We start from the raw sequence: 12,022 nt of genomic DNA, 5'->3' as shown, positions 1-12,022 counted from the left end.
CACCTTTGAGGGAAAAATAATAATGCTACATACAGCTGAAAAGAAAACGTTTGTCCATTTCTTATCAATTCTATTTTTATGACATTATTTATACCATACAGTTGGCATGTATGAATAAAATTACAATTCCGTTATGGAGAGAAGTGAGATAGACAAAATAAAAGTAGAACAATCAATAGTAAGTTAACCTACAGTAAAATACCCCATGCACTGTGAAAAAAACATGCAAAAGCAAAAATTAGATAACAGTTAAAGCTAAAACACCTAGCTCCCAAGCTAGCACTAGCATGTTGACCTACAGTAACAGACTATATGAGCGTGAAAAATCCATCATAGTTAAATTTTGCTAAAATGATAATATTAGTCAACATGTTACCTACAGAATGTGTGCTATCACCATCATGCTGACTAACATTAACCCACTCCATTCAGTGTACTGAGTTTAGCTTTTAAATAAAAATTATAAAAGCTATTAAGCTATTATCATGTTGGTTACACTAGCATGATGGAGTACAATGCTAATTTTAGCACATTGTCTCACAATAGCTCATTAGCTACCAATAATCTACTCAATGTAAGATGCTCAATGAAGCAGCATTTTGAAACTTATCACCTTTGTCCAGGTGTTAAACATGTCAAACCCATAGGGAGCAGTGTACCCCAAAGCTAAAATCAGTGACATTTAGCTGGGTGTTTATGTGGATTAAAGGTCCAAATAGAAAAAACAGAAACATACATAGCTTCCCAGATATCTGGCTTTGTGTGGCCTGTAGGCTTTAGTCCCTATGCAGTGATTTAACATTTGTGAGCAGGAAGGTGGATTTTTCTAGACGTCTGCTTCCTGCTGGTTCTAGCATTTCTTAGTCTTGACTGTTAGCCACATGCTTCAGCAGGACTGCATATTTCAGCTGCAACCTTTCCACATGTATGTCTTGTCATAGCCGACAGTCTGAACTGTACTGAGGGTAACTCTTTGAAAACACATATTCTTTAGAACCATCTGAGTCCAGTCATTTTTATTACAAATTCTGCAGGTTGTTTCTCTTCCCCCAATGAGGCTAAGGGAAGTTAATTATAAAGGATTTTTTTAAAGCTGATTTGCCTTATTTTCTATGTATGTTAAATCCAAATGCCCTCAGATAAATCAGGCTGCTAGTGAAACCACCTGAGTGCTCTAATTGAATTCCAGTTTGTTCGCCTGGAAGGGTTTGAGGAGGTATAAATGTTCAATCAAACTATAATCCTGGGTCTAGGTCACGTTTGAATGCCTGAATAGTGGCCGTCTTTAAGAGCCAGATAATCAAAGGAAAGCAGGGAAACTGATAGGGATGAGGCAACTTCCAGTTTGAGCCACACGGGGGCGCTAAGCATCGCTTGGTGTCTTAGATGTCTGTTAGACGTCTGGCACCACAAGAAAAGTTTAACTCTGGGGGCAGCGGGGGTGTTTAATTTGATAGAAATTCTGAAATTAAATCTAAATTTTTCAACAATATATTGGCAAGTAAAACTGAAATACTAGAGATCCTCTCGGCAAGATACCCCCCAACTTTCAACACATCAGTGAAATCATGCAGTTATCTCCCACACGAATCCCTCTCCTCAATATTTATCCTTTTCTTCCTTTTGTTAGATTTCTTTGCCGCACTGTCTCTGTTCTGCTGGTGGATCTTTGTTTTTAATTTACTTTGGACATTTCCCATTTCATCATTAAAATTCTTGCATTTATGATGCCTGTGCCGAGACCCTCCACTTGAATAAACCATTACAAAAAAAGTAAACGTGACAAGAAAGAAATGTGACTTTTGTAATTGTTTTGTTGGCCCCAAATGAAAGTAAAACTGTAGTTTAATAATGTGGCAGAAAGGACACACTTGGGACTTTTTAAAAATCCAGAGCTTTAATGTAGTTCTGGGCTCTTATTTGAATCTTTGACAGCATAGCTTGCTGAATTTTTACACCATCCTCAGAAGCTCAGCTAGAAATTAACATTAGGTAGAATAAAATATGTTATTTCTCTCCTTTCCCACTTGTCATTGGTGCTCCCTAAGATAAATGTATAAACGACCAAACGTTTCCAGGAGTTGAACACTTTCACCTGCAGATTCTTGTGAAATTTGGAGATTTGTTTGCGCTTTAGATGTTCTGTTCTTTGGAGGAAATTCTTGCAGTAGGCAGATTTTTTACCAGGTGGAGGTAGTTTCAAATCTCTCCCATTATCTGGTGATTTGCAGGATCATTTTGGGAACATTGATTGATTCCCTTGTCAGGTTTAGAGCTTACTCTGACAGGGAGTTCAGAAGTTTGACCAACTACATTATTATGTATTTGATTAAGAACTTTGTTTGGACAAGCAATAATTCACATGAATATTTGACATTTTTACAGCAGCGGTTGAGCGACGCATTAAAGTTTTACAGCAATGAAACACAACATGCACTATTAATCAGCACAAGTGGTTTTTGCATTATAGTTTAATCGCTATTTAAAGTGATAAAGGGCACCGTTAGCAGTGCTGTCGTTAGTCATGACAGCACTGCTAGTTGCTAAGTAAACGTCCTGAGGTGACTTTGGCAAAATATTTGTTTATTAACCCTCAATTTGCATAACAAATTTTTTTATGTATTTATTTGCACACACTGACACCAATACACTCTTACGGAGAGCAAGAGTCCAAGTACAAATATTATGTGACTGCTGCTCATCAGTCATCCTAACCTTCATACGCTGTGTTTTCTAATTCTTCTGATGTATTTTGGACATATTTTAAATAAATGGAGGGAAAAAAGAAGTAGGGACATAAAATCCTAAATCAATGTTGAATTTATTCAGGTTTAGGAATGATTTAGCTCCATAATTTTAAAATCAAGGTGGGATCAAATGTGAGGTCTTACTCATTATGCAAGCAATTTTCATCAAACCCACTTTGCAGCGCCGCAGATAAGCACACAAGAAATAATCAGGAAGCACCTTATCTCGTCTGCCAACATCTCACCTCCTCACATCCTCCTGCGGCCCCCTGGTGGGACGCAAAACTCGGGAAGCGAGAACAAGCGCCGCGCGAGAGGAGGTGAGGCGACAGAAAGGTGTTTATCAAACCTAAACATGCCTCCTTTTTTTTTTTATCAAGAAACAAAGCTGCGACAACCACAGAAAAGTCAGGGTTGGAGTTCAAAGGTACAAATCTCTCATAGTTCTGATTCTTTGTAGACCCAGTTAACACTTTGTCTTCATATGTAAATAAAAATGTAAGGTCTAACAGTTTTTTGTCATTATTTTTAATGTGGAGAGACACAAGGGTAACCAAAAAAAGTATCAAATACTGCAATTGTTTCTCTACCATCCGAATCAAGCACCAGCAAGCGTCATAACGAAGAGTATTTCTGTTTGGAGATGTAGCGTGTGAATAAAACAAAAGTGCATTTTGAATTACACACAAAAGTATTCACAGCCCTTAAACGTCTGCCCCCGCCACATTTGTCCCACACAAACCTTACTATGGTTTTGGATTTGCACTGGATCCAAACAACAGTGAGTCTTTGGGAAGTAGAGGATGTATAACAGGATGCATATTCATTTTTATTTTACCAGAAGTAAAATCTGAAATGTGTGGCATTCCTTTGTAGTCATCCATCTAAGTCAGTTCATCTGGAGACTTACATCTTTGCAAAATCTCCACAGCATGATCCTGCCACCACCATGTTACTGATATTCATTGTGATGAGTTACTCTTCCTCCGCTAAAACTGTTTTACATTTTTGAATTTTATTTATGGTACTCTCGGTAAAGGGGAGTGGCCACATACGCTTTTGTTTTTTTAGTAAAAAATAAATAAACTACTTTGTGTTCGTTTGTCACACAAAATATGCATTTTCTGGATGTGACATAATAAAATGTGAAAAAAGTTAATGGGTGTGAATACTTTGGCCAAGCAATGTGTTGTTGTTGTTTTTTTCCTCGTAGGAATATATGTGCACTCTGACCTTTCCACCTGTTAAAATGAATCTAAAATGAATACAGATCTACATTCTCTTAGAGTAGATTATAAGCATATATCCCTAAGAATAAAAAAATAAACAAAAGATATTATCGATTTATCTTAATTTGGACTTCATTTCTCTGAACTGGTCAGCCTGAGACCACATTAGACAGCATCGCCTCACGTTACTATCGACCAACGCAGCTGATTTATTTATTTATTAAATTTTTAATTTTTTTTTTTATTTTCAGTGATATCCGCTCCACCTGCTGGCTTTCCGCACGGCACCTGCAAACCAGAGAAACACCTGTCGCTGGTGACCTCCGACCCCCAGCAGCGGCTCCCTCCCAGAGACACACGAGACGCTTTCTGACAGCCTAGAACGCGCGGACAAACACGGGCGCATACATGAACGAGGCGCAAGCACACACCTAATTGCATTAGCGGCGGTAATGCACTGGCGAACAGGTGCCTGTGGAGATTGAATCAGAAAACACACAGCCTGCGCTGTGTGTTTTCTGTGTGTGTGTGTGTGTGTGCCCTTTGTCTCTCCTCTATACAGTAGGGCAGGCATCCCCGTGTGTGTTTTCTAACCCCTGTTTGGACCTGACATTAAGGCCTGTGGGTGTGTCCGTTTGCGTATTTGTGTGCAAATAAGGAGAACAGGAGGCTTCAGGTCACTTATCTCCTCATGTGAGTGTTTGCTGTTGCAACAGCGCTCTGGCTTCTGTGCGACAAGCGAAGGAAATTTACACCGACGTTGAGATAACGTTCCCACTTCGCTCAAACGCGTGCACAAGCTGAGAGCGAGGAAGAAAGCAGAGAGAGATGTGATATGGAGACGATCACCGGAGAGCACTCATGGGAATATCGGCGGAATTGGATTAGGAGTGAGAGTCCACAGAGGGGCTAAGACAAAGGAAACAGACTGATCAAACATGATAAAAGACCATCATTTGGGTCAGACTGATGTCTTGGCTCCCCCACAACAATGTGAGGTCACATGCAGAGTTGTGAACATATGATCACCTTCCTGACGGATTTTAGGATTAGTTTATGGAAGAGAATTTCCATAAACTATAAATGGAATAAACACGAAAATAGCTCTAAATGTTCACTTCATTCAATAAGGGGGGGAAGGGGATTTTCCAACCAAGCCAGTGAGGCCAATTCAATCCAATTCAGCTTTATCTATGTAGCACCAACTCATAGACAAAGGCCGTTTCGAAGAACTAAGAAAAAAATCATTTCAGTTCAATCATTCCAGCTGATCGTCGTTATCAAAACAGTAACTCAGTTAGTTGTTCAAAGTTCTTTCAAAAGTTTTCCATCCAAAGAAAGTCAGCAGGTTCCACAGAGCCGCAGCATTAACTTTTCCTGGATGAGCACAATCGCTACAGCAATCCCCCATGCATGTGGCGACGGTGGAGAGGAAAAACCCCACTTTAACAGGAAGAAATTTAACATAAGTTACAGCGACATGCAATTTTCCCTTTGGGATCAAGAAAGTATTTATGAATTTGGAATGAATTTGAAAAATGTAACAAACAAACAAAACGAGAGGAAATATGTAAGGAGGCAACCAACGTCGTTCAACGTCGCATCCCACCTCACAGAAGGCTAAACTCAATCTTTCTTCATCAGGCCATAAAAAGTACAATAAATATAAGTCTGTCATGACTGTTTTCATTTTTTTGTTTTTGACTGATTCTGAAGAAATAGTGGACCTGACCCGTGATAAAGACCCCCAGACGCAAAGCGAGACAAGTTTGCAACGTTGACGTAATGTCATTATCGACACCTCCTGGCTGCATATCTCTGTGTTTCACTTCATGCACGTGTGTGTGCATGTGTGTGTGCGTGTGCGTGTGTATGTGTGTGTGACCATGATGGCTGTTTGCAGAAGCTTTATCAGCAAACACAAAGGGCCATTCAAAAAGCCAGAGAGATGCAACAAAGGGACAGTTTATGGCAACAAAGACACCTCGGTCCTGGAGGCCAAGCTGGGCACAAATTGGAACAAAAACCCCTCCCATCACTGAGCCGACTCCAAACTGCTGGATCAATGCACAAAATTAGAGTCCAGAGATGGAACATTCATCTGCTGCTGCCGTTTCTTTTGATAAAAGGTAAAAGTTCAATGTCCCAACACTCCAAAATGTATACAAACACATTTCCTCTGTGCCTTTATGTCAAAGCAGCAAAACAAATTACCTTTGGTTTTATCTACTTTTAGATCTTCTGATTATAATAATTTTCATATTTCCTTAAGTTCTGAAAGTTCACCTGACTCAGGAAAAACAGTACAGCAGGCTTTTTTTCATATTTGCCGATGTGGATGTACTTTGATTACTTTGTACATTTCACTGGATCAGAGGTGTGAGACGTATAACACGGTAAGTTTTACATTATATTCTGAAAAGTCTGGACAAAAAGACACAACAAGACATTTTTTTTTCACTTTTAGCAAATTCCCTAAACCCCCTGTGGACTATAGCATAGTAACTATAAATAATTCAACTGCAAACGGTTGAATTATTTATTGTTAAAAACACATCATGCAAAGCAACTGCTAATTATTGATAAATACACTAATACTTTTTTTTCTCTCTCTCTTTATGAGGCCTGACCTGCCGGTTCTGATCATGACTGGTTCAGATTGTACAAAAAAAATAAATAAATGTGCAGAAGGTTCTCTAACAAAAGTCATAAGTTATTTAGGAAAATGTATGTCCCTTCCTTTTAGCTTATTTTCCTTCATTTTACAAAACAAAATGCATCAAAGTACATGCTACTAGTCAATAAACTAAAAGAAAATGGTGGGAGCTCTTAGTTTTGATTAATTTACTTAGCAGAAAGAAAAGGTCACGTCTGTCACTGTTTGGACCTGCCAATCACCAATCATAGTAGATTTATTTAAGAAACGGGCAGATTTGTGTCTGGCTGACTGATAGGTGCATTTCTTTTTTTTATGTCATTTTGTTTCAGAAAAATTGCCAAATTCTTGCATATCTTTGTATCTGTGGTGTTTGCATGCTACTAGCAAGGCTATGGGAAGTATCAAAAAGTACATGGTTATTGTATATGTTTAAATTAAATTACATCAAACTTGACTATACTTGATGTGAAATATAGGACAATTGTTCAGAGATAATTTTACCACTATTTTATTTTGTTTTTGTTTCATCCGTATCCCCGTGCTTCCCTTATCTAGCGAGTGAGTTGCTGTATTTTTAATTGTTCATATAATCTTTTTTGAATCAGCATGGGATAAATTCTCAGAGTAAAGCGTACAACCAAGAAGAAAAATTAAGGGTGCAGAAATTTTATTATTATTATTATTATTATTATTATTATTATTATTATTATTATTATTATTATTATTATTATTATTATTATTATTATTATTATTATGTTAGTTTTGGCACTCCCATGATTCCATACAAAAGAGACCAACTTTGTCATCTGACAACATTCACTGCATAATATGCACCAATCTCACTGTTGATACTGAGAAATTTGAGCCTGCAAAAGTAGATCATTATTGACATTTGAATTGACATAATAAAAAAAAAAACTTGATTGATTAAATGTTGCCATAACCCATATTATAGAGGTTTCTTTAAAGAAGTGTTGTGGATGAATGATCAAGTGAGACTAATAGAGGCATATTTACAGATGTGAATGCAGTTTAGATTCTAATTTCCAATCTCAGGAGTTAATTATCGGATTATAGGATGCTGATTTTCTAGAGATCCACAGAACTCAGCCTCGCGACGTCTTCGTAACCGGGTGACGTCGGTAAGCAGACATTGAATTAAAGGAGGTGGAACACACCATGTCAATCCAAAATCCGTCATCAGCACTGATGGATGTTTTTTTTTTTTTCAGCCAGCTGATCAATGCCACCAGCCCGACCCTGTTAAAGCACACACACAGAGTCTGACACAGAGCCTTTAGTCCAAACAGACTAATCAGGCATACAAAAGGAGATGCAGATTACCTGTTGCTATGACGACTGCAGCTGCAGCGTGGCACAGGCCTAAATAAAGCTGGCTGCAGGAGCATGTTGAAATTTGATATGGTTTGAAAGGCCAGGTGTGTTGCTGATAAGAGAGAGCAGCAGCACACGTAAACTTGATTAAAGTGTATGTTGCTGCTTTACGCTGGTATGGTTTAAAAATATGAACTAAAATGAACGCTCTACACTTTGTCATCAAGTCTTTACAGACAGCGACTAAATAGGGATTCTGCTCAGGCTGCATTTTTTGATGTATGTTTCTATTTCTGCAGCCTCGTTGGGACCCGCCTCCTTTTTTATACTTCCCTTCCGCAGTCCCGCTAGGAAAGGCAGAATGCACCCCCACCCCCCCCCCCCCCCACACCCCCCACCCTCCCTGTTTCCCCAGCTCATCCTCACCATCAGACACCAGCTGCTGGAAAGGCTGCACTCTGTGAACTCCCTCCAGCACTTTTCTGGGCCTGGCTAATCACTGGTGCTCACCGGCTATACAGCAACCACCACACCTGCCTCCGCTCTCCCACTGGTGGGACCGTCCCATCTGGGACCCCGATTATTGGGGTATTCACTTACAGCTGGAAAGCAGCTCAAGGTGCGAGAAGGAAGAGGAGGGAGGAGGTGAAGTAAGACGTCAGGGGTTTGGAGATGAAGGGTGATGAGTTCACACCGTGGGGGGAAGCAATCCCCAAACCAGAACGGAATAACGATCAATGGCGATGCATTTATTTCAGAAAACCTTGTCTCAGTGTTGCAACAAACAGCAAAATGCAATTATGGCAAACTTGTGGCTTTTTGTCAGGAAGCAACTTTTGGTTGCAGTTTGTGGCTAAATAAGCTATAAGTACGACAGCTGGGACCAGATGGGAGACTGACATCACTTTCACACACCGGGTGTACCACAAGGATGTGTTCTCGGACTCTGTCTTGTGACGATCCACGACTCATGGTGTTCTCAAACAAACACGATGTCATGTTAACAAAACACGGCGCTGGACACAATAAACACAGAGCACCGGAGGAGGCCAAGGTTGTGGTTGACTTTGTCTGGCAACACCAGTTGCTCCCCAGTGAACCTGACTAATACAAATATATGACAGAATAGTTTAGGTTTAATGAGTTGCAACATTTTATATATATATTATTTTTAATTTTTTTTAAAATGTGCATTTCTGAGCTCTTTCAAATATTGGCCACTCATTACATCCTTTTGACGTACTTGGGACACCAAGAGAGTTGAACTTCTTACAGAAAGGAGTTAGGAAAACATTTGTAGGTATATTAATATTGTCACAATCTAAAGATATGTTTTGCACCTATTTATTGTCACTGCTTGAGTCTGAGCTCGGGATGCATTATAGATCACAACCTAGGACATTTCTCATTTGTCAAATAAACTTTTTCTGATTTTCATTCTAATGTAGATGCTTGGATAAACTACTCAAAACAATTGAAAATCATTTGCTGAAAAAACATCACCAAAACCCAAAACAAATTATTATTATTATTATTATTATTATTATTATTATTATTATTATTATTATTATTATTATTATCCCTGACCTCTAAAGCTAACAAGGAAAAAAAATTAAGGGCAATAATTGAATTCATGTTATTGAACCAATGACTTTTATTTCCCCCGTCCTCAGTCAGGTATAGGATTCACAATCTAATCCTTCCATCTGCACAGAAATAGACTTCCCCAGCAGCCATGCAGGCCCGGGGCTGCCGGTGATGGTCATTTGGGAGGCAGATCATATGGTGGGGTTGCTTGTCCATCGACGGAGATTTGTCTCCCCCCACATCAAGAGCTGACATAGAAAACTATATTTAGAAGCTGGCGTCGTAACGCGACGCTGCCGCAGACGTACGCACGGTGGCTGTGAACTGAATACTGATTGGCAGGAGCTCAGGAAAATGAAGCCTTTTGATATTTAGGCTTACAGCGAGGAACTGAGAACCAAAACGGAATTTTGGACAAATTCAAGATTAATTGCTAAATAAAATAAATTTAAAAAAATGAAATTGGGTTTCGTAATAGTTCATTCTGAATAGAACATGTCATCTATATAGAATAACAATAGCTTAAGAAATGAAATACTCCACAATGTTCTACAATGGTTCAAACAGTTATTATGGAAGAACAAAAGTGTCAAAATCAAATAAACAAGAACGTCGTTAAATGTGTATTTATATGCTTAATAAGTACATATTACATATGAAATTCAATAAAGTGGATGAAATAAAAAATATGTACAAAGAGCCTATTTATTTTTAATGTGTTAGTTATGGAAATCTAAAAGTTAACCATTATTTTTGTATTCAATAACATAAAAATGTAAGACACATTAAAGTTACATGTTATTATAGTATTATTTAATAATGTTATGGTCCTTTTTTGCTGCGTACCATGAAATAGTTTCAAATCCCACGGTGGCTCTTTTAGTAGACTGTGATGCTTAATTGGTTTACCTGCACAGCAGGTTAACTACAGGTAAACCACGCTTAACAGTTCTAGAGTGATCCCCTCTCATTGACTGATGCTGAGCCAAAAATACTATAATCAAAAAAAACAAATCAATAATTAACTGTGTGATTAAATGATTGATGGGCCATACAAAAATTGCCATTTTAGAGCACCAAAGTAAAAGCATTCTACACACGTCCCTGAGCATGGCACAGTGGAAAACAGGAACCATGAAACTGCTGTAATAAAATAAGAAATAATAAATCATTTTAGTCTGACTTACACTTTTAATCCATATAATTAAACTTAAATCATTCGACATAATCAAGTGACATATGTAATTAAATGTAGCTATGTGTTTACTGTATACTTCCAATTTCTTTTGCATTTTTGTACTGACATTTAAAAATAATTATTACATTCATATTTGTGGCACTTTTGGCGTTCGGCAATGTACTGAATACACTTCTATAAGGCAGCATTAATCAACAATACGGTAATATATGGTGCCTCGCCCAGCTGTAGGCTACTTTAGGGGGTGTAGTGAGGGTGTGTAGGCCTACTGCACTTTATGAATAATGAAAAAGTGACGTAAACAATGCGGCTCTCTTTGCGGCTCCAGGCTCGAGGCGGGCGCACGGAGGCGTGATGCGGCCGTGACGTGGTTTGAGTCGGGGATCTTTAATCCTCTGCCGCAGCAGCCCAGCCGGTCACCGGAGGAGGGGGGCAGCAAGGTTCGGACGGGAATGGACCGCGCCGGCTAGGATACGCGTAACCAGGCCGAACAGCTCGGTGTTTAGGTAGATAGTGAGACCGCCGAGACGAGGAAAGATTACGACGAGAACCAGGCGAGTATTTCTGCCTAGGCCTGACCCCCTCCACCTCCAGCCAATTCACTCATATTTCCCCCGCTGAAAGGACCACACGCAGACACACGGGCGGTCGAATATAAACATTATTTAAAACGCTTTTATGCTGAATTAAAACGTCGAATTTGGCATTCGTAGAATTAGCCGCCGCACGGATACGGCGCCTCGCCCTGCCAGTTTCCCCGAGAGTAATTTATTCCTCGGTTCGCCCTTCACGAGCGTCGCCGCGTCCCCTCTTTTCCTGTCAGCTACTGCGCATCAGCACAACATGCAGGATGAGCCTGTGGGGGTGACAGCCGCGCAGTTACCCCCATCAGTCGAGGAGGAGGACCGCAGCAGCGGCTCGGTCAGCAAATCCGCGAAGCAAGCCATCCAGACCGAGAGCCAGCTGAGCTCCTTCACGTCGGATTACAGCCACCTAACCCAGAAGATCGCTTTCCCAGAGCATTTCTGCCACACGCAGTCCCTCTGTGACCTTCAGCGAAGCATACATCAGCAGTTAGAGTTCACCCAGGCCGAGCAGTCCCCCCCGCCTCAGGGGCGCTTCAGTCACCTGCAGCCCTTCTCCAGCGCCGCTGACCCCCGCGGCTCTGCTGTGGAGGCGGCCGAAGCCGATGCTGCGACGCCATCGCCTCCCTCTATTAATCTGAACGAGATCCAAATGGACTCCCCCATCGCCCACCACTTGAATA

At 40.0% G+C, this 12,022-nt stretch overlaps 1 protein-coding gene across 4 annotated transcripts in view; it reads left to right on the top strand.

Annotated features, from left to right (window-relative positions):
* Positions 1-10,998: 10,998 nt before the first annotated feature.
* The window catches only part of cpeb2 (cytoplasmic polyadenylation element binding protein 2), a 25,447-nt gene continuing 24,423 nt past the window's right edge, over positions 10,999-12,022 (top strand). For 2 of the 4 annotated variants that reach the window (XM_008407529.3, XM_008407528.3), the window contains exon 1: positions 10,999-12,022. This exon is cut by the window's right edge and continues 467 nt beyond it. In XM_008407529.3, coding sequence (XP_008405751.2) covers positions 11,599-12,022 — 424 coding nt within the window. In that variant the 5' untranslated portion in view covers positions 10,999-11,598. The other 2 variants (XM_008407530.3, XM_008407531.3) reach the window with 2 other exon arrangements.

Source organism: Poecilia reticulata, chromosome 4, assembly GCF_904066995.2.
Source record: "Poecilia reticulata chromosome 4, P_reticulata-male-v2, whole genome shotgun sequence".
Lineage (NCBI taxonomy): Eukaryota > Metazoa > Chordata > Actinopteri > Cyprinodontiformes > Poeciliidae > Poecilia > Poecilia reticulata.
The sequence above is the reverse complement of the archived record's forward strand: the minus strand, read 5'-3'. Positions and strand labels throughout refer to the sequence as shown.